The sequence below is a fragment of the Oncorhynchus keta genome, chromosome 18 (genome assembly GCF_023373465.1).
Source record: "Oncorhynchus keta strain PuntledgeMale-10-30-2019 chromosome 18, Oket_V2, whole genome shotgun sequence".
NCBI classification, from domain to species: Eukaryota; Metazoa; Chordata; class Actinopteri; order Salmoniformes; family Salmonidae; genus Oncorhynchus; species Oncorhynchus keta.
In genome coordinates, this window is record NC_068438.1 from 5,376,883 (window position 1) to 5,400,802 (window position 23,920).

At 41.0% G+C, this 23,920-nt stretch overlaps 2 protein-coding genes across 2 annotated transcripts in view; one reads left to right on the forward strand and one right to left on the reverse strand.

Annotated features, from left to right (window-relative positions):
* The first annotated feature begins 6,948 nt into the window (after nucleotides 1–6,948).
* The window catches only part of LOC118397100 (coatomer subunit delta-like), a 34,676-nt gene continuing 17,704 nt past the window's right edge, over nucleotides 6,949–23,920 (forward strand). Inside the window, exons 1-2 of the mRNA XM_035791569.2 lie at nucleotides 6,949–7,070; nucleotides 7,210–7,248. Coding sequence (XP_035647462.1) covers nucleotides 7,041–7,070; nucleotides 7,210–7,248 — 69 coding nt within the window. The 5' untranslated portion in view covers nucleotides 6,949–7,040. The remainder of the gene's footprint in view (nucleotides 7,071–7,209; nucleotides 7,249–23,920) is intronic.
* LOC118397101 (porphobilinogen deaminase-like) lies at nucleotides 10,052–23,432 on the reverse strand. Its single transcript, XM_035791571.2, has 14 exons — nucleotides 23,246–23,432; nucleotides 22,994–23,047; nucleotides 22,450–22,522; nucleotides 21,467–21,516; nucleotides 21,205–21,260; nucleotides 18,797–18,874; nucleotides 18,101–18,178; nucleotides 17,923–17,998; nucleotides 17,668–17,781; nucleotides 15,870–15,908; nucleotides 13,900–14,019; nucleotides 12,549–12,602; nucleotides 12,355–12,441; nucleotides 10,052–12,224 (listed from the first exon to the last, which is right to left on the reverse strand). The coding sequence occupies exons 1-14, from the start codon at nucleotides 23,270–23,272 to the stop codon at nucleotides 12,051–12,053; spliced, it is 1,080 nt and encodes a 359-aa protein (XP_035647464.1). The 5' UTR covers nucleotides 23,273–23,432; the 3' UTR covers nucleotides 10,052–12,050.

Sequence of the window (23,920 nt, forward strand, 5' to 3'; positions counted from 1 at the left end):
AGCTTGCCCCCTTTCTCTGAAACGTAGGCCCACTGTCTGTTAGCCTACATCTCAAAACTATTGCTAACTATGAGGGCTGATAAGTGTGTGTGTGTATGTGTTTTAGGGTTAGGGTGTTTAGGGTGTTCATAATATTGTTGTTCCTTGAGGTTGTTGGAGACAACATCGAATTCCACGGATAAATGCAGGGATGTGATGATAATGGCAACGTGCCACAGCTAGTTGACTGGGGGCGGCATTTCTAAGAGACAGTCTCAGCCCTCTGAACGCTGCATGGCAAGTTGAGGCTTGAACACCTGAAAATGCACAAACGTCCAACATTGTTTCGTTGTCATTTCGTGTCCCTCCACAGCTACATGGCAGGAATTTGTCTGCATTGACTCCTGGCGTGTGGGGAAGATGTACGCTATAATTCAATCCATTGCAGATGAAGGAAAACCACACTCCGGGCTCCCTCAGAACGTACATGCTTATTCTGAGGACTTGTTGGTTTATGTCCACATCCAATGCCCCTTTAAGCCGGCACCTGTTCCATTGATGCTGATGCTGCAGAGTCTAGGTTACTTTGGATGAGGCCTGAGGTTACTAGAGTTCAGATGACTTCTCAAGTGTATACACCAACACACTATCTAACAATAAAGCATGATCAGATCTATTATAGCTTCATACGTGTGTCCATAATGTACTGTATTCAGAAAGTATTCAGACCCCTTGACTTTTTCTACATGTTGTTACGTTACAGCCTTATTCTAAAATGGATTAAATCCTTGTTTTACTCATCAATCCACAGTACCCCATGATGACAAAGCAAAAATAGGTTTAACATTTAAAAATAAAAATAAACTAATAAAATGACTGAAATATATTTACATAAGTATTAAGAACCTTTACTCAGTACTTTGTTGATGCACCTTTGGCAGCGATTACAGTCTCGGCTCTTCTTGAGTATGACGCTACAAGCTTGGAACACCTGCATTTGGGGAGTTTCTCCCATTCTTCTCTGCAGATCTCCTCAAGCTCAGTCAGGTTGGATGGGGAGGCGTCGCTGCACAGCTATTTTCAGGTCTTACCAGAGAATTTTGATCGAGTTAAAGTCTGGGCTCTGGCTGTGCCACTCAAGGACATTCAGAGACTTGTCCCGACACCACGCCTGCGTTGTCTTGGGTGTGTGCCAAACTTCTTCCATTTAACAATGATGGAGGCCAATGTGTTCTTGGGGACCTTCAATGCTGCATAAATGTTTTGGTACCCTTCCCCAGATTGGTGCCTCAACACAATCCTGTATCGGAGCTATACAGACAATTCTTTCAACCTTTTCTCTGACATGCACTGTCAGCTGTGGGACCTCATAAAGACAGGTGTGTGTGCCTTTCCAAATCATGTCCAATCAATTGAATTTACCGCAGGTTGTAGAAACATTTCAAGGATGGTCAATGGAAACAGGATGCGCCTGAGCTCAATTTCGAGTCTCATAGCAAAGGGTCTGAATACTTATGTTAATGTTAAGGTATTTCTGTTTTCTATTTTTAATAGATTTTCAAACATTTCTAAAAACCTGTTTTTGCTTTGTCATTGTTCGGTATTGTGTGTAGATTGATGAGGGGGAAAAAATATTTTATGAATTTTCGATTAAGGCTGTAACATAACATAATGTTATGCTTTCAGAATGCACTGTATATTGAAAAAGGCTGTATGGTTGGAAAGGATTATTATATCTAACAAATTAACATGCTCAATTTCATCCTAAAAAAAATCTTTATTGAGCTAACTTTGAATGATTTGGAAGCATGCCTTTATTCTTTATCAAAATTGTTGTGGCCCTCCATTTAAGTTGTTACATACTGGAATGGTGACCCCTGGTGGAGAAGCAAAGTTAACTTAAAGAGCCCACTATAGATTTATTTACAATAATATTTGATGTTGGGGCATACTTGTAGACGCAATGGTACATTGGGGATTAGGCACAGGACCAAAACCATTGAATTAGGAATTAGAACTCTGGGGTCCTCATTCTGAAGCATCATAAGATATATTCAAAGGGAGAGCAGAGAGAGAGCAGGATAAAGATTTGCGAGCTGCGGGATGGGGGGGGGGATTGACCCGCAGAATAATCAAGAACAATGAACAGCCTGGATAACTTCACATAACACCTTCTGTATATGAACTCTGTTTCCTTAACCAGACTATTCTGTGTGAGACTTAGATCCCTATACTCCACATAGCCAGAGCTCTAGGAATATAGTAATAGTAAAGTACAATAAAATACAGGTACCTCTATGGCCATAGCCAGTAATCACTAACATTAGCTTGTGTACATAACCAGAGACACTATTCAGTTTACATAAAAATGGACCTAAGGTACCATGCTCTTGTTTGGATGGATCAACCACCTCAAAGTATTGATGCTGTTCGATAGAAATGAATTGACTGATTACGGCCCTTACCTCATTAAAAGGGAGTAGGCTGGAGGGAGGAGCACTGACACACACACACACACACACACACACACACACACACACACACACACACACAAGGCATGCAAAGGCAAAGTGGTTATTTATTGGTAATTTGTTTAATACGGCCTTAGATTTAGCACTCCTACCACCAGGTCATGCATGGTTGGTGGTAGAAGTGCTCCTCGGCTTCCAATGTCAGAATGTAAGGTGTTATTTGGATGAAAGGCTCTTCTGGGCGTAATGAAGCAAACAAGTTAAATGCCACTCGGTAATTCTAAAAATCTCTCATTAAATTGGTTCATCTTTATTGAAAAAAGATGCGTGTAGATTCAAGAATTCTGTCACGCCCTGATCTGTTTCACCTGTCCTTGTGCTTGTCTCCAACCCCTCCAGGTGTCGCCCATCTTCCCCATTATCCCCTGTGATTTCTGTCTGTTGCCAGTTCGTCTTGTTTGTTCAAGCCTACCGGCGGTTTGTCTCAACTCCTGGTTTTCCCTAGTCTCTTTTTTTCCTCATCCTCCTGGTTTTTGACCTTTGCCTGTCCTGAACCTGTACCTGCTGGTCTGTCTCTGTCCCTGAGCCTGCCTGTCGTCCTGTACCTTGGCCTCTGCTCTGGATTATCACCCTCTGCCTGCCGTGACCTGTCGTTTACCTGCCCCTGTGGTTACAATAAACATTGTTACTTCACACTGTCTGCACTTGGGTCTTACCTTGATTCCTGATGAATTCACTAATAAGGCTTTACCTGCAGTGCTTCTCCAAAGTTTTGTGATCTATTGTGTGAATTCTCAATAAGAATAATGAACTGGTAATTAACATGCAATTATGTTCTTTAAACAACTGACCAACTATATAAAACACCCTTTTTAGTAGGGTTCACAATATAGAGTGATTGTGATTTTTGTTTACATCAACATAACTTTTTATTTGCACTGTCCCCTTTAAGACCGTTTCACTGATGTTGTTGCTGTAGCTTCTAGTTACTTTGCCCAGGTGAGACTTCTCTAGTGAGACTTACTAGAGTTCATATCCCTTCTCAAGTGTACGTAACAGAACAACACACTTTCTAACAATAAACTATTATCCGATCTACCGTATTGTCATACGTGTATGACTAACATAAGTTCATATGGAGATATTGTAAAAAATACATAATTGTTCATATACAGTATTTCATTTATTCAACATGCACAATTTCAAAAAAGGGAAATATATTATTGAGCATATCTCAATTGCATGTCCACTGAATGCAAATATAAATGCAATATGTAAGGTGTTGGTCCCATGTTTCATGAGCTGAAATAAAAGATCCCTGAAATGTTCCATATGCACAAAAAGCTTATTTCTCTTATATCTGTTACCGGGCATTTTTCCTTTGCCAAGATAATCCATCCACAGGTGTGGCATATCAAGAAGCTGATTAAACAGCATGATCATTACACAGGTGCACCTAGTTGTATTCCCATTCATGTGAAATCCATAGATTAGGTCCTAATGAATTGATTTGAATTGACTGATTTCCTTACATGAACTAAAATTGTTGCATGTTGAGTTTATATTTTTTTGTTCAATATGCTTCACCTTAATTGTTGTGGCCCTCATTCTAAGTAATTGCTGAATGGTGACCCCCAGTGGAGAAAGTGAAGCTAAAGCGCCTAGTCTATTGGCATCTAAAAATGGAATATTTGTCATGGCAATGTGTGACAAGGAGTTGGCATGATAGCACTTGTAAACAGATTGGCACTCACGCCACATGCCAGTTCAAAACATACATTACACATACATTGCACAATAGCATCAGACAAAGGGAAGAGGAAGTACATCTTATTATTTTCTGTCCTTAATATAATAATATAATATATGCCATTTAGCAGACGCTTTTATCCAAAGCGACTTACAGTCATGTGTGCATACATTCTACGTATGGGTGGTCCCGGGAATCGAACCCACTACCCTGGCGTTACAAGCGCCATGCTCTACCAACTGAGCTACAGAAGGACCACTTGCCATTCTACAGATAAGGAGTAGCTACTGGTTCAACAGAAAAATGTAGTACTGTACACTTCCAACCGGACCGGAATACATGATGAGTCATGAGGACCGTTGCACCTGTTCTCTCCACAGCTCTGCTGTTGCTCGTTCCTGGGATCCTGACTGAAAGTAATGTCAAATATATTTACTTACTACCGCTTAGTAAAGTCATCTCTATAACCTATACACTACAGTATAGTTGAGTTTGTAAATGACCATTTCAACAGTCTTCCGTTGAGCTGGTCGTAGTCAACAGCATCTCAAACACACCCAATGGGACCTACAGTACTGATGTCACATTCAGAGGGATCCTTAGCGGTGCCATGAGAAGACTAACAGGAGACCAATGCAGGATTCAAGTTAGTAGATTACTAGGTTACATTGTCTCATTGTTAGATGCTGTATTGTTAGATTCTTAGCAGTTGATGTGTCTGTGATTGTATTGTATGTCAGATGTCATTTTTGAACACAGTTGTTTTTGCAGTTTCACCTACACAGAGGACTACAACACTGGTCTCTTCTTTTGGGGGAGGGATAATAATGGAAAGAGCATGCATGTTATTTACAATGACGGTCATAAAATATAACAACACCTCTGTCACACAAAGCGCTGCACATACTGGATAACTACTCACACATTGACCAATTTGGACATTATTTCTGCATGTATTGTCTGTTATATCCCAGAACCAAATGACCTCATCATCCTGAGATTTACAGTGGTCATCTCGGGCTCTCGCTCTGTGAGTGGCAACCGTTAGAATCCTGGGAACCTGGCAGCAAGAAGTCATGTAGAAAATGTAATGTTCTGTAGTGCAAGGTGACATTCGTTGCATTGCATGGCATGGAGTGATACTGCGTTTTCCACTTGTCTTCAATGTCAAAGACAGTTGTGGTATTCTGGCATTTCACAACGTCTCAAATAAAAAAGAAACGCGTTGTTTTTGCCGTTTCACTTACACAGAGGACACCAAACTACGGTCCCTTCCTGGTGAGTGTGAATGGTGTCGCTGGGAACAAAACTGAGAAAGCTTTCTGGGAGCTCCTTGTTCAGACTTGGGGGGGCTACACTCAGATCTAATGTGGGTGAGTAATGGTGGAATGTTTTTTTCGGTCGGTTAATACAATCGGTTGGACCATCTGTCTGTTTGCATCTTTCTCTCTCTGTAAAGCTATACATATACAGTAAGGAAAATACAGTAAGGAAAAAAAGCATGGATGACTTATTTTCCAGTCATTCCTCAGTCATTCATTAAATATATCAGCTGTCACAAACATTTTGTACATGCTGTATAACTACTCACACCATGACCTATTTGGACATTATTTCTGCAAGTATTGGTTGTTACATCCCAGAACAAAATTACTGCATTGTCCAGAAAATTACAATATACACCCCGAGCTTGCAATCCGCGAGTGGCAGAGGTACGAATCCGGGCGTGTTGTTGTTTCTGATGTGTTCGTTTTTTTTATTTCTAATCTAAGCCTTGCCTCCCTACCATGCATAACCCTAAAACACTAACCCCATGCCGGAACCTTAGTCACTACCATACCACACCCTAAGTCACTAACTAACCCCATACTCAACCCTAAGTCACTAACTAACCCCATACTCAACCCTAAGTCACTAACTAACCCCATACTCAACCCTAAGTCACTAACTAACCCCATACTCAACCCTAAGTCACTTACTAACCCCATACTCAACCCTAAGTCACTTACTAACCCCATACTCAACCCTAAGTCACTTACTAACCCCATACTCAACCCATAGTCACTAACTAACCCCATACTCAACCCTAAGTCACTAACTAACCCCATACTCAACCCTATGTCACTTACTAACACCTAAATCATTAGCAGGGAGGTTCACTCGCTTAACAGTCTTAATCGACAGATAAATATTGGCAGGTTTCTATGACAGTGATTTTCAGCCCGGTGTAAAAGTTATTTTGTGTGATCATGTTGGAACAGACAGTAGCTTCTGATCAATGCTGTATTGTGATTTGAAACGTGCCACAGTTTGTGCTACAATTTATGTACTTTTTTTGTTTGTTTTAAACATGGTTATGAAATAATTCTCTAATTGTTTGAATTCCATTTAATTTTAGGATGAACATTTACCCTGACATCATAGTAAATACGGAGCCAAGGCATGGGTTCCTTGTTCTTTCTTGGTGAAGACCAAGAAGAATGAAGATTGAAGATGAGGACGAAGAAAATGAAAACACCTCTTTGAAGACTGTTAAACAAATGATGAATGAAGAACTATGAATAAAATACAAATATATTTAATAAATATATATATATTTATATATTTAATACAATATATTTAATTAGACACACAATTAATGAATGTAGATAGCAAAAGCTAAGGTTGCCCAGCTCTGCGGAGATACGATCTTCGGCAAAAAATATTATTTGAAGGTGACGTCTGTGTCCGTCAAGGAGTCTCCTTTTCTTTTGGGGATTGGTTCTCCATGCTTACGCTCTGACATGTTTTGGTGTTGTTTGTATTGGTGATATTGGTCAACACATTTATCTAGCATCATAATGTGTTTTGTGTTGTTATCCAGATTGAAGGTATGTGGAGGGAAGTGCTAATATTTAGTCAAACTTACAGATGTTGAATATTACATTTTTATCTTGAGGTGTTCTGCACTGCTGTCTTCAGTCTGCCATGGGGGTGATGGTGTTGAGTTAGTGTGTTCTTCTGTTGCAGGGGACGTCTTGCAGTCATGCAGCTGCAATACCATGGAAGGTAGCGAGCTAGCTATAGCTTTTTGTTTATCATCACTTGCCCTTTCTATAACTGCTAAGTTTGTTGTTCGCTAGTTACTTCGCTAATTGTGATGATACCATATCACTGACCAGAACTGACAACGTTAACTATGGCTGGCACGCAAATAACTAGCTTGCTAGCTGCAACTTTTGGCTATTGATTAATGTATCAAGCTGGGAAAAAAAGATGATGCGGGCCTCAGAGGTGCAATCACAAAAGTTGCAAACACTGGTGCAAAATCTGATTATAGAAATGTGAGAGGGCTTTGTTGACCTTTGGTGGCTCTCATATCCACATTCTTGCTGGTACTGCTGCTAGTTCTATTTAGGCTTGTTGATCAGTTATCAGTTGTTCCTTAATCTTAACTTTAACTCCAGAACCAAACTATTAAAAGTACCCTTACCTGAGAAGGTAGATGATAAACAGAAAAGATTAACAGACATGTTGAGAGAGAAAATAGACTGGGTATAGTAGTGGAGAGAGAGTTGAGTTCTAGCGGCATAAACTATAATAAGTACCTTATCTACAATGTAATGAAGGCTACCCTATAGTCACTATTTTAACATGAATTCCCATTTGAATGTCATCACGATGCTTCCGTATGGTTGGCTACTTGTAGCCCTGTGTGGATCAGTCGGTAGAGCACAGCGCTTAATTGCACCGCCATGGATCATGGCCTCGATTCATGCTGGGTCCAACAACATGAAAAATGTACCTGTTGCGCGTAGATATTGTCTATCGTCGTTTGCAACACTCACTACACAGTTCCAAAACTGCATCTGGAAGCAACATCAGTAGAATAACTATTTTTGTCGGGAGCTTCATTAAATGGGTATACATGGCCGCACACAAGCCTAAGATCACCATGTGCAATGCCAAGCGTCGGCTGGAGTGATGTAAAGCTTGGACTCTGGAGCAGTGGAATCACGTTCTCTGGAGTGATGAATCATGCTTCATCATCTGGCAGTCCGACGGACAAATCTGGGCTTGGAGGATGCCAGGAGAATGCTACCTTCCCCAATGCATAGTGCCAACAGGGGCTGTTGTGTCTGACCTCACTAATTCTCTTGTAGCTGAATGGAAGCAAGTCCTCGGGGTAATAAAATCAAATCAAATTGTATTTGTCACATACACATGGTTAGCAGATGTTTTTAGTGGTCCTTCTGTAGCTCAGTTGGTAGAGCATGGCGCTTGTAACGCCAGGGTAGTGGGTTCGATTCCCGGGACCACCCATACGTAGAATGTATGCACACATGACTGTAAGTCGCTTTGGATAAAAGCGTCTGCTAAATGGCATATATATATATATTAATGCGAGTGTAGCGAAATGCTTGTGCTTCTAGTTCCGACAATGCAGTGATAACCAACAATGTTTCAACATCTAGTGGAAAGCCTTCCCCGAAGAGTGGAGGATGTTATCGCAGCAAAGTGGGGGACCAAATGTCTGATTTAGATGTCCCATGAAGCTGATGGTGAGGAACTGCATGTCATATGACCGACATTGCCGCCAGCCTATACGACCGGAAAAGGGGATCTGACAAGGAGCCATGTGGAAACTGCAGGGAGTAACTTAAAGTCAGTAGACAATTAAGCCTTGTTCATACTGCAGGCCTTAATGCTCAAATCAGTTTTGTTTCTCAAATCCATTTTGGAATACTGACTGTCCAAATAGCAAGTTTCAGGTGACAATATCGGATTTGTGTGTGTTCAGACAGCAGTCAATTGCTTACTTGGCAATGCTAGTTGTTATAGCAACTAAGGGTGTGTGCTCAGTGGTGGTGGCGCTCGTGCTTCCTATCACTCAGAAGTTATGTTGCAAGCTAAGGTGATAACAATGCCTGCCATGGACGTTTACCAGTAAAAGCATAGTGTAAGAACAGCCTCAAAGGATAAGATTATCCAAGTTTCAAAACGAGTACTTTTTGGCTATCCACAGCAGTCAACTAGCTAGCTGGTTAGCGGTTTAGCTTTCAAGCACATTCACTAATTTGTTTGTAAACCATTAACAAGCTAGTTAGCTACCACATTTTCTTGTCAACTGTCAACAGATTTGAATCGGACATGCAAGAAAATATGATTTGAGTCACTTCAAACTGCCAATGTGAACAAGACGTTTCCATTGTCTGATGAACCTGTTGTGGTAGCCCCCACCACTTTGGTTGATTTTTTAGCTTCGGTGGCCAAAGGTATCTTAAGTTTGTAGTGGCTATTTAAAGAAAACCTAAACATGGATTAGCTTCTCCTAGGCCAGATAACTTTCAGGGTGAGGAAATTTGTAAAATAGTGAACTTTCCCTTTAAAGCTACAATCAGCAGTTGAAACAATAACAATGTGTTTTCCCCACGCCTGTTTTGGTAACAAGCTGAGGGATAGGGTTGTAACCACTCTCAAATTCATAGACAGAGCTATGGATGCAAAGACTGACCATCCATGATATTACAATTATGGTTTTACCCATATTTTGAGGCATGTTTGTTTATATTTACTTTGTTTACAAACATTGGAGTGAAAAAAGCTTATATTATGGTTTCTAATGGGGTACGACAGTTGAACTAAGCTTGTGAGGCATTTCTAAGTTATATTCTTCAACAATCAATGGGTACATTTATTTAACTCAGAAGTCCCAAAATGGTTGAAGCGCTTGCAGATTGCTCCTTTAAGACCCGAGAAGAACGAAGAGGATTAAGAAAATGAAAACGATTATTTGAAAACTCTGCTGCTCCACCAAACATTGGTTGAATAATAAACTACGAATCAAATTAAATACTTTCAATGTACAAGCTAGAGAGTAACAAGTGGCTTTAATTGAGGCTGCCTCCTTTTAATGACACAGAATTAACGAAGGTGGCAAAGCAAAAGCATCACCCTTTCAGATTGCAATACTTTTCCACATTCTGTCATATCATGCTGAATGCTGCAATATTGAACGACTAGATGGTATGGCAAGTATCATTTGACCAGCGTCTCCTTAAAATGTCTGAGCACTACAGCGGAAAGCAGAAAGCTGCAAAAACAGAAATATGGCACAACCACCCTCTCTACGCCTTCCGAGTATCGATAGTCAAGACAACGTAACGCCACTTAATATAACACGATGCAACATAATTGAATTCTGCAAAAATATAAGTTAAGAGGGCTCACAATGGGGCGACACCCAGGAAAACCTGTGCATGTCCAAGGGATACAAGGGAAAATGCCTATTTGTAGTTCAAGGTAATAAGTTTGTAAGCAAAGCTATACACACAGCAGCCATATAGACAGAAACGAAAGTAAGGCACAAAACTATGCTATCTGACAGCATAAGGTTTGTTAACAAATGCCACAACATATCTAAAAGGTAGCCTACAACTATAGTACGTTCAATGACTTTATCTATTTTCTTCATAACACACACACACACACACCATATGAGCAATATCTAGTGGGATGGTTATGGAATTCTTGTTCAATTCTGAAGTCGTGGAGTGGTAGGCTGGATCAAGTACACACAGTGAACATACCACACCTGATCTAGGATCACATTTGAACATCATGAATAAGACCACATGGCCCGGGGAGTACCTGGTCAGCTCTCCTACTCTGAGACTCTTCATGAATACAGGCCCTGTTTTGAAGTATGTCGGAGGACGTTTGTTGGGTGTCATTTTACGCTGCTTTTACGTTCTTCAAATTGGTACAGCAAAACATTGTAAGCAATAAAAATCCTCCCAGGATCAAAACACATGAAACGTATGTGAACACGCTGAAAGGAAAATGCCACAGGTATCCAACATTTAGTTTTTGTACGGCATCCAGTGTTTAGCGTTTGTTTATAGGCAGCGCTTTCCTAATTGTCTTGCCATAGTATTCCATCGATCAAGGGAAATAAAAAATATATATATACGTAATAATAATATTGGCGCTGGTGTTGTAGACAGGTGGCCTTAGGCTTGGTCTGATAGTACTCATAGGCTAGAGTTTGTCACTGTAGCTTGGATGTTCTGGGTCTGTTAAATAGACATCACTAATATGTCACACACGTCATTCACCAAACAAGATTATCAGAGCTCTGTTGATGAAAGAGGTAGCATGATCCCAACAACAGTTAGAAATGGAGTCCCTCAACGTGTGTACAGGCACCTGCCAAAATAAAGGAAACACAAAGTGTTTTGAGAGGGCGTTGGGCCACCACGAGCCAGACCAGCTTCAATGCACCTCTATTAGCAGGAGGCGACAACCTTCTTCCACGATAAATTCCATCATTTGGTGTTTTGTTGATGGTGGTGGAAAACACTCTCAGGCGCTGCTTCAGAACCTCCCATGTGTTCAATTGGGTTGAGATCTGGTGACTGAGATAGCCATGGCATACGGCTTACATTGTTTTCATGCTCATCAAACCATTCAGCGACCATTCGTGCCCTGTGGATGAGGTCATTGTGATCCTATGGCCTGCCCAGTATTTTTATACATGACCCCTAAGCATGATGGGATCCTAATGACTTAATTAACTCAGGAACCAAACGTCTGTGGAAGCACCTGTTTTTAATATTAATATACTTTGTAGCCGTCATTTACTCAAGTGTTTCCATTATTTTGGCAGTCACCTGTACATTAAATGTTCTGGCGCTGAAAGCAGGCTAAATCAAACTCTAAATGAAAACACATACTATTCGAACCCAGGTCTAGTGGTGCTATTCTATATCATGAGTCCTCAGTCAGCCATGTGTGGGCTTTAATATTAGTATGGACTACCGGTAAGTGCAGGTTACACCTCCAGACCCAGCTGGGGGCACAGAGTGAGTTTATCGCGCATCGTTGAGCTCCCTGGCCACGGTAAGGATCTCCTTAGCCCCTTTACTCAGCAGTAGATTGGCCAGGTCTAGACCTAGCTTCTCAGAAGCATCCTGGGCCGGGCCTGGCATGTTGTTCGCTGTGACGCCAACACGCTGGACCCACTCATCCACTCGCTCTTCCACCTACCACAGAGAAAAGATGGCTTAAATAAACAAAATAAATATGCCCTGAGAAGGGATCCCCTTGGTGAGCTGACACGTTTAATGAGAAGCATTTGTGTTCTGACTGGCAGTGAGAAATCAGTAGTCGGACCTTATTGTCTGAAGCAATGCTGGTCTGCATGGTCTCCTTGAGGCTGTCTGAACCATCCAGGCTGTACACTGCACCCGTCAGGTAGAGCTGGGGTAAATAGAAAACAACAGTTGCAAAAGGCACACACGCAAGAACGCAACCATGGATATGCGATGACACACGCATACACGTTAGCAAATGTCATAAGCCCTCACCTGAGAGCCCTTGACTTCAGTGTGGACAGCAACTGGTACACTGCAACCCCCCTCCTACAACAAGCGAAAGTGATTACACTGGAGTGTAGACAGTCAAATGTTAAATGACAAATTCATGAAATAAAATGAAATTGTATTTGTAACATCCTTCGTAAACAATAGGTGTAGACTAACAGTGAAATGCTTGATTACGACCCCTTCCCACCAACGCAGAGACAAATAAAATAGAGAAATAATAGAAAAGTTACAACAAGCAATAATAAATACACAATGAGTATTTATAACTTTGCTATCTATATACAACCAGTACCGAGTCGGTGTGCAGGGGTATGAGGTAATTGAGCTAGATATGTACGGTATAACTAGGAATAAAGTGATTATTCAATGGGACAGATAATAAACAGTAGCATCGGTGTATGTGATGAGACAAAAAAATGGTCAGATCGTTAAATAGTTAACTATACTGAACATAAATATAAACGTAACATGCAACAATTGCAAATATTTTACTGAGTTACTGTTCATATAAGGAAATCAGTCAATTGAAATAAACTCATTAGGCCCTAATGTGTGAATTTTACATGACTTGCAGGGCATAGGCCCTCCCACTGGGGAGCCAGGCCCAGCCAATCAGAAAGAGTTTTCCCCCACAAAAGGGCTTTATATTACAGACAGAAATACTCCTCAGTATTTCTGTTCAGTTTATTGAGCAGTCTTATGGCTTGGGGGTAGAAGCTGTTCAGGGTCCTGTTGGTTACAGACTTGGTGCATCGATACCATTTGCCGTGCGGTAGCAATGAGAACAGTTTATGACTTGGGTGGCTGGATGCATGAAGTTTTGGGGCCTTCCTCTGACACAGCCTGAATGGCAGGGTGTTCGGCCCAGTGATGTACTGGTATACTGATGCACTGTAATGATTTATACCCATTTATTCTTGAGGAATATAATTTAGAAATGCCTCATGAGCTTAGTTCGACTGTCGTACCCAATCAGAACACAAAATATAACCGTTCTACTCCAATGTTTGTAAACATTGTATATATATATATTTAAACACTGTATTGCGTATAAACATGTTTAAAACTCTAATTTTTAAATCTTAGATGGTTAGTCATAGCTCTGTCTACAAATTTGTGAGTGGTTACATTTCTCCAGACCCCTCCATCAGCTTTTTACCAAAATAGAGGTGGGGTGTACGCGTTGTGATTGTTTCAACCCACGGATTGCCCTTTTAAGTACTGTTTATGTGACATAATTAAGTAGCATCAACAATTCACTAGCAGCCAACAATTCACAGATACACTGGACAAACACTATAATAAAACATCTAGGAGACAGAGTGAGACTTGCCAGTCGTCTGAGGAAGGCTCGCTCTGCTATACAGCGCAGGACCGTGTTGGGGTCGTGCAGAACAGACACCATCTCCAGGATGTCCTTGTCTTTGGCCCGCACCTCAATGGCAATAGCCCCCTGGAACACAGCCAAGCATTGGACCCTCAGTCAGTTAAGACCACGCTGAAAATTCTTGAAGTTGAAGTCGGAAGTTTACATTCACTTTAGCCAAATACATTTATATTCAGTTTTTCACAATTCCTGACATTTAATCCCAGTAAAACTTCCCTGTCTGAGGTCAGTTAGTATCACCACTTTATTTTAAGAATGTGAAATGTCAGAATATCAGTAGAGAGAATGATTTATTTCAGCTTTTATTTCTTTCATCACATTCCCAGTGGGTCAGAAGTTTACATACACTCAATTAGTATTTGGTAGCATTGCCTTTAAATTGTTTAACTTGGGTCAAACATTTCACGTAGCCTTCCACAAGCTTCCCACAATAAGTTGGGTGAATATTGGCCCATTCCTTCTGATAGAGCTGGTGTAACTGAGTCAGGTTTGTAGGCCTCCTTTCTCACACACGCTTTTTTAGTTCTGCCCACACATTTTCTATAGGATTGAGGTCAGAGCTTTGTGATGGCCACTCCAAAACCTTGACTTTGTTGTCCTTAAGCCATTTTGTCACAACTTTGGAAGTATGCTTGGGGTCATTGTCCATTTGGAAGACCCATTTGCGACCAAGCTGATTTCTTGGGATGTTGCTTCAATGTATCTACATAATTTTCTTTCCTGATGATGACATCTATTTTGTGACATGCACCAGTCCCTCCTGCAGCAAAGTACCCCCACAACATGATGCTGCCACCCCCATGCTTCACGGTTGGGATGGTGTTCTTCGACTTGCAAGTCTCCCCCTTTTTCCTCCAAACATAACGATGGCCAAACAGTTCTATTTTTGTTTCATCAGACCAGAGAACATTTCTCCAAAAAGTATGATCTTTATCCCCATGTACATTTGCAAACCGTAGTCTGTCTTTTTTATGGCGGTTTTGGAGCAGAAGCCTCTTTCTGAGCGGGCTTTCAGGTTATGTCGATATTGGACTTGTTTTACTGTGGCTAGAGATACTTTTGTACCTGTTTCTTCCAGCATCTTCACAAGGTCCTTTGCTGTTGTTTTGGGATTGATTTGCACTTTTCGTACCAAAGTACGTTCATCACTATGAGACAGAACGCGTCTCCTTCCTGAGCGGTATGACAGCTGCGTGGTCCCATGGTGTTTATACTTGAGTACTATTGTTTGTACAGATGAACGTGGTACCTTCAGGCATTTGGAAATTGCTCCCAAAGATGAACCAGACTTGTGGAGGTCTCCAATTGTTTTTCTGAGGTCTTGGCTGATTTATTTAGATTTTCCCATGATGTCAAGCAAAGAGGCACTGAGTTTGAAGGTCGGCCTTGAAATACATCCACAGGTACCACCTCCAATTGAGTCAAATGATGTCAATTAGCCTATCAGAAGCTCCTAAAGCCATGACATCATTTTCAAGCTGTTTAAAGGCACAGTCAACTTAGTGTATGTAAAATTCTGACCCCCTGGAATTGTGACACAGTGAATTATAAGTGAAATCTGTCTGTAAACAATTGTTGGAAAAATGACTTGTGTCATGCACAAAGTAGATGTCCTAACCGACTTGCCAAAACTATAATTAGTTAAGAAAGACATTTGTGGAGTGGTAGAAAAACAAGTTTTAATGACTCCAATCTAAGTGTATGTAAACTTCCGACTTCAACTGTATACAGTACCAAAAGGGGTCTCGGATGAAGGCCTGGAGATAATGGGTTAGCAACTATGATATACCCTTTCAAGGTAACATGTTCAGTTTTAATAACAGTTTAGCGTTTTTTGTTATTACCCAATGGAATAAGGACTACAGGTATAGGAGTTAAAGTTGTACATTTCTCCTTCGTAAAATAAATCTACCCACCTGTCCAACAGCGTACATACAGTCCTCAGGGCCCAGGATCTTCAAATGCAAAGACACAAATTAAAGATACAATGAATTCGTAAAGTTTTCAGACCCCTTGACTTTTTCCACATTTTGTAACGTTACAGCCTTATTCTAAAATGGTTTCAATCATTTCCCCCCCCCCTCTTCAAATCTACACACAATAACCAAAAATGACGAAGTAAAAACTGTTTTTTATTTTATTTCTACAAATGTATTAAAACTAAAAAACGGACATATCACATTTACATAAGTATTCAGACCCTTTACTCAGTACTTTGTTAAAAAGCAGCTTTGGCAGTGAATATAGTCTTGAGTCTTCTTGGGTATGACGCTACAAGCTTGGCACACCTGTATTTGGGGAGTTTCTCCCATTCTTCTCTGCAAATCCTCTCAAGCTCTGTCAGGTTGGATGGGGAGCATTGCTGCACAGCTATTTTCTGGTCTCTCCAGACATGTTTGATCGGGTTCAGGTCCGGGCTCTGGCTGGGCCACTCAAGGACATTCAGAGACTTGCCCCGAAGCCACTCCTGCATTGTCTTGGCTGTGTGCTTAGGGTTGTTGTCCGGTTGGAAGGTGAACCTTTGCCCTAGTCTGAGGTCCTGAGCACTCTGGGGTAGGTTTTCTTCAAGGATCTCACTGTACTTGGCTCCGTTCATCTTTGCCACGATCCTGACTAGTCTCCCAGTCGCTGCCGCTGAAAATCATCCCCATAGCATGATGCTGCCACCACCACCATGCTTCAAAGTAGGGATGGTGACAGGTTTCCACCACACATGACGCTTGGCATTCTGGCCAAAGAGATCAATCTTGGTTTCATCAGACAAGAGAATCTTTTTTCTCATGGTCTGAGTGTTTAGGTGCCTTTTAGCAAACTCCAAGCAGGCTGTCCGGTGTCTTTTACTGAGGAGTGGCTTCCATCTGGTAACTCTACCATAAAGGCCTGATTGGTGGAGTGCTGCAGAGATGGTTGTCCATCTGGAAGGTTCTCCTATCTCCACAGAGGAACTCTCTCTGACTCTATCAGAGTCACCATCGGGTTCTTGGTCACCTCCCTGACCAAGGCCCTTCTCCCCCGGTTGCTCAGTTTGGCTGGGTGGCCAGCTCTAGGACAAATGTTGGTAAATTACAAACTTCTTCCATTTAAGAATGATGGAGGCCACTGTGTTCTTGAGGACCTTCAATGCTTCAGAAATGTTTTGGTCCCTTCCCCAGATCTGTACCTCGGCACAATCCTGTCTCGGAGCTCTACGGACAATTCCTTCAACCTCATGGCTGTGGTTTTTGCTTTGACATGCACTGTCAACTGTGGAACATTATATAGACAGATGTGTGCCTTTCCAAATCATCATGTTCAATCAATTGAATTTACCACAGGTGGACTCCAACCAAGTTGTAGAAACATCTCAAGGATGATCAATGAAAACAGGATGCACCTGGCCTCCATTTCTGGTCTCATAGCAAAGGGTCTGAATACTTATGTAAATAAGGTTTTTCTGTTTTTATTTTTAATACATTTGCAAACATTTCTGAAAACCTGTTTGCATTTTGTCATTATGGGGTAGTATGTAGATTGGTGAGAAAAAAAGATTTAATCAATAAGGCTGTAACATAACAAAATGTGGACAAAGTCTAGGGATCTGAATGCTTTCCGAAGGCACCGTATACAGTAGGGCTTACATATTTTCTATAAACCACATACAACTGAATCTTTATGCATTAAGATTAATCTTGGTATGGACAAGGTGTTGTGAAGTGGAATGTTGTAAGTAGCTACCTGGCTGACTCGGCTCTCCCAGCCCATGCGACGGAGTCCAGCTGCAGCCAGAATAATGGCAGAGAAGTCGTCCTTTTCATCCAGCTTCTTCAACCTCGTGTTAAGGTTTCCTCGCTGGAAAACCCCCCACTAAGGAAACAAACTCACAACCCTCTACAGATATAGTCATTACTGATATGATGTGCATCCGATTTGAAATGAAGATCCTGTTTTGACATTTCGCTATACTGTGAGTGGCGGTGAGTGAAAGGATACAATATCTTTAAACTCAAGGTGGGGGAATCGTTTCTTTAGCTGAGCAGCCCGTCGCAGCGAACTTGTGCCTATCACACTATAAAAATAAATCAAGATCAATGTCAAGTCACTCCTTTAAAAAAGATAGGAAAAGAATCTTCAAACAGTGTCATGAGTAAAATTCAACTGTGTTTCGTACCTCTTGTCGGGCAGGGTGTTGAGGGATTTGCCCGTGTTTTTGGGATGCAAGACCACTGCATCATGGGGGTTCTCCCGCCTTAAAAGAACAGGAAGCAAAACAAATATATATATTTAAAATACCTTTATTTAACTAGGCAAGTCAGTTAAGAGTAAATTCTTATTTTCAATGACGGCCTAGGAACAGTGGGTTAACTGCCTGTTCAGGGGCAGAATGACAGATGTATGTATACCTTGTCAGCTCTGGGATTCGATCTTGCAACCTTTCGGTTATTAGTTCAATGCTCTAACCACTGGGCTACGCTGCCACCACTCAAAACAAATATTTACCATTAAAATATCGGAGGCTACTTCATTCCACAGTTGTGGTGAAGACAATCCTACTTCAAGAGTAGATATTCAGAAAGTGATACACTCTAGTGCGCTCGGAGTATTCAAAATAAATGTCTACACACGTAGCTAGGCTAGCTAGATCATGATTTCAAATCTACATTGTCAATTAAATCTATGTGTAGGAACCTGTATACACTTTGAAAGAAAGATCTTTAAATATATTACAATATGTGAGTTATAATGATAGTGTTTCACACCAAACCAGTGTAATGTCTGAACACAAACAAAAGAAGCCCAGATGAATTAGGACAGTGTGTTTGATTTCTCTGTGGATCCTTACAGAGGCACTATTGTGTTGACTTACTTTAGCACAGCTCCTATGGTAAAGCCAGGAGGCAGAGCCGTGGGCAAGTCCTTCAAAGAGTGGACCACCAAGTCTACCCTATAGGAGACACAGTACAACAGAGTCATTTATTTTCCAACACTTCAGAGCGAAGACTCTGGACATTAACACCTGCACAAATCAAAGTCTTGAAGACATCAATGGTTTTGTCTGAAGTGTTGAAGCTACTCAAAATGTATGCCATTAAGTTGTAATAAAGAAAGTACTTCAACAGTAGTAGCTTTCCAGATTCGGGCTAATAGTAATGTAGCCTACAGTTTGAATGTACAGTGCGTAGTGAATGTCTACACACCCCTTGCACAGTCTCCACATTTTTGCTGCCTTTAAATTACATATGAAAATGTATTCAATTATATATTTTTTTCTACAGATGTGCACAACCTACTCCACATTTCCAAAGTGAAAGAAAATTATAGAATATTTTCAAAATGTATGAAAAAAAAAAACTAAGATGTCTTGATGGCATATGTCTTTACACCCCAGAGTTAATACTTGGTGGAAGTACCTTTGGTAGTAATTACAGCTGTGAAAGAATTTAAATCAGATTCTACAAACTTTGCACAACTCTTAGGGCAACATTTATCCACAGTTAAAATTCGTCAAGCTCAGTAAATTTGGTTGGGAGTCATTGATGGACAGCAATATTCCAATCTTGTCTCAGATTTTCAAGCAGATTTACGTCAGGACTGAGACTGGACCATTCAGGATCACTCAACAACTATTGTAAAGCCATTTTGATGTGTCTTTGGCATTACAATTGATGTAATTGTCCCGCTGAAAAATAAAACTATATCCCAGGATTAGGTATTCAGAAGACTAAGGCAATGTTTTGTGTAACTTTTTATCTGGGCTTTTCTCCTTTCATATTATATATTTTAATCTTGTCCCATTGTTTCAACTCCCCAATGGGCTCGGGAGGCGAAGGTTGAGTCATGCGTCCTCCGAAACATGATCCGCCAAACCGTGCTTCTTAACACCCGCCCGTTTAACCCGGAAGCCAGCCGCACCAATGTGTCGGAGAAAACACTATTCGCCTGAAGACCGAGGTCAGCCTGTAGGCTTCCGGCCTGCCACAAGGAGTCAGTAGAGCGCGATGAACCAAGTAAAGCCCCCGGCCAAACCCTCCCCTAACCCGGACGACGCTGGGCCAATTGTGCACCGCCCGGTCACGGCCGGTTGTGAAGCAGCCCGGGTTCGAACCCAGATCTATAGTGGCGCCTTAGACCACTGCACCACTCGGGAGGCACCATTCATATTTTTTTCTCCTGAAAAACTCCCCAGTCCCTGCCGGTGACAAGCATACCCATAACCTGATGCTGCCACCACAATACTCAAACGCATATGATAAACAATATTGTATTTACTCCACATTACTGACCTGTATGACAAAGTGAAAAAAATTAAGCCTATATTAGAAAAGCCACTTCAAATCATCCATTCTGTTTGCAACAAGGCTGTGAAGTAATACTGCAAGACAACACTGCAAAGAAATTGACTTTTTGGCCTAAATTAAAAACTACAGGCTTAGGTCAAATCCAATACAAACACAACACAAGTTGAGTCAAGCATTGTGGTGGCAGTATCATGTTGTGGGTATGCTTGTCACCGGCAGGGACTGGGGAGTTTGTCAGGATAAAACAAATTATGAAAGGAGCAAAGAGTTAAACCAAACCCTAACCCAGGTAAAACGTTAGAGGAAAACCCCCCTCAGTCTTCTAAAAAGCTAACCCTGTGATAGAGTTTATTTTTCAGTGGGAAAATCACAGAATTTTTGGTCAGACACACCAGAATGGCTTTTCAAAAGGTGTCAAGTGTTCATGGGTGGTCCAGCCTTAGCCCTGACTTGAATTTGCTTGAAAATCAGAGACAAGGTTGGAATATTGCTCCATCAATGACTCCCACTCAAATTTACTGAGCTTGAGTCATTTTGACAAAAACAATGAATAAATGTTTCCCTAAGAGTCATGCAAAGTTGGTAGAATCTTATTCAAAATGATTCACCGCTGTAATGGCTGCCAAAGGTGCTTCGACCAAGTATTAACCCTGGGGTGTGAAGACATACGTTATCAACACATCAACAATTTTCTTATTCATTTTGATTTGACTTTGAAAATGTGGAGTAGGTTGTGTAGCTCGATAGGAAAGAAATCAAATATATTCCCATTTGAGATGACATTTTAAGGCAGCAAAATGTGAAGACTGTGCAAGGAGTGTGTGGACTTTCACTAGCGATTGTGTATTACAAGGCTTATTCACACACAAGAGACCACTATAATCACCATTCTTGACAACATTTCTCTTGACAACACCCAAGCCTGACAAGTGGATCCAACTGAAATGCCAGTTCCAAATGACAAAATTAGACTTACTCGTTCCTCTCCAGAGCAGTCTCCAGTTCTTTGGTGAAAAGGCTCTTCTCTCCGATCTGCATTTAGAAAGCAAATAGGTTACTAACTGTTAACCCCATAACATTTTCAGTTCAGACCATAAGTTTATATGTACACGATGGAGAAAACACTGTATATTTTAATGGCAGTGTTTTTTTGCACACTACTGAGTCAAGTAAAAATGAACCATTTGGGCAACAATTTAGTTCTCATGAGGCACACTTTAGTATATAAATAGATGTACCTTTGATAACGCTGTGTCAAGGATTTTGTCCCCTGTTGTTGTCATGCCAACTGAAACAAAGACAATGACATCATCAAAGTGACAGTCATTTAATTACTGTATTGTACATATCTTATTGGTGACGCATCTCTATAGTCAAATGAAAAGTACTGCACTATAAGTAACACAACATACAGGTAACTGCGAAAATAAAGGAAACATCAACATAGCGTGTTTTAATAGGGCGTTGGGCCAGAACAGCTTCAATGCACCTTGGCATATATCCTACAAATGTCTGGAACTCGATTGGAGGAATGGAACACCATTCTTCCACAAGAAATTCCATAATTTGGTGTTTAGTTGATGGTGGTAGAAAACGCTGTCTCAAGAATCTCCCATAACCCTTAGATTGGGATGAGATCTGGTGACTGAGACGGCCATGGCATACAGCTTGCATCATTTTCATGTATTTTCATGCTCATGAAACCATTCAGTGACCGCTCATGCCCTGTGTATGGGGGCATTGTCATCCTATGGGTGCATAGCCATGGTAGCCCAAAAATTGCCTAAATAATGGCCAGCCCAGCCTTTTTATACATGACCCTAAGCATGATGGGATGTTAATTGCTTAATTAACTCAGGAAACACATCTGTGTGGAAGCACCTGCTTTCAATATACTTTTTTATCTCTCATTTACTCAAGTGTTTCTATTATTTTTCCAGTTACTTGTATATACTCTATAAAACCTTTTTTTCATACACTTAGAAAAAAGGGTTCCAAAAGGTTCTTCAGCTGTCCCCATGGGAGAACCATTATTGGTTTCAGATAGAACCCTTTTGGGTACCAAGTAGAACTATTTTGGTTTCCAAGTAGAATCCTCTGTGGAAAGGCTTCTACGGGGAACGCAAAAGGGTTCTCCTATGCGGACCGCCGAAGAACCCTTTTTAGGTTCAAGATAGCACCTTTTTTTTCTAAGAGTGTATTGCGGGACACCTGGACTCACCTATTTCTATGTGGACATCGGGGTACAGTCCCTTCAGCTTCTCTGCAACGCTGTCCGTCTGAATACAAGCCAGCTGAGGACAACAAACAAATGAACAGAAATCAATTGGATGACATCATTTGTGTGTCTGCATTTTGGATGGTTGGTTTCTAGCTAGTTCACTTCTTGGATAATATTGAATATCATAGGCTATTCAAGAAGCAAATGTTCAGCCGTGAGTTACCAAATCAGTGGGACATGAGCATAAGAGGCTGTAGTAAAAGGCTAGAAATTACTGGAGTCGTGAACGATCTATCTCTGATGCAGGAGGTGCAGACGTCCCTGACTGCTGTATCAGAGGGAACAGAGAGGGGAACCTTATCTGATAAGGAGTTGCCATGCTCTCTGCCCCCTCATTCAAAAGCTGTTTCGCCATTCCAAAGTGTAACTCTACAGTAGTTTCACTGACACTGGGAAAATAGTTCAAGTGAGAAATGATATTACCTGAAATCAACAACAACAACAAATGCCATTTGGTTCCACTCAACCACCAAAGGTATCATACCTGGCTCTTTCGGGTTCCAATTCGTATGACCCGGCTAACTTTCCCATTCCCATCCTGTTGGGAGAACATGAAAGCAATACATTTACAACAGACATTTTTTCCAATAATGGAGTTTTTAAACTTCTACTTGTAGTTGCAGTTCATGGAGGTTATTCCCTTCGTATTGTGTCAACTCCTTTCACTATAAACCACATATAACTGCTCCATACAATAACATTTATATAAACTCTGCTTGAATTGCTTTCCTCTTACCCTGATGTACTTATAAGGTCCATCCATAGTTCTCAGTAAACCTTAGCTACTACAAGCAGAGCAGCGCGTTGTGTCGTCTGTAGAGCTGTGAAAGCCTGCTGTGTCTATGTGGGGAGCAGTGGCAAGTCATGTAGCCTAGCCCGAGAGATACGGAACAACTATGCATCTTAACTTCCTACACCCCCATTTCCCTGGTCCTAGCTGATAAGTCAAGAGTGCCGATTCATTGTGTCAGTTATTATGAGCAGGGAGGGGTAGTGATGGACTTTAGAAAGATAATTTGTTTTAGGCATTTTCCAAATGGTTACGAAATTGGCATGTACTGTATGTATGTGGAAAGCAACAATGTGAAAAGGATAGAGTTTTCTGTTTAAATCTGATCCCGTTCAAAGCTGGCAACCTTTAGGTTTTATAGGAGAAGACAGGAGTTGACACACTGGACATTGTAGGCATGTAATACAGCAGCTGTAAAAACTCTGACAGGCAGCAACATCATATTATGCTGTTATTTAGAGTTAGTTTAATGAATTAACGCACATCATTTGTACTGCAGGAACTGTCAATCTGCCATTTAGAAAGGGGCAGCTAAGACGTAACATGACATTAGCTTCTAATCTACAGGTTGGTGAGGCAGATATTATTTGTAATGAAACCCTTTGATATATGAGATGTATT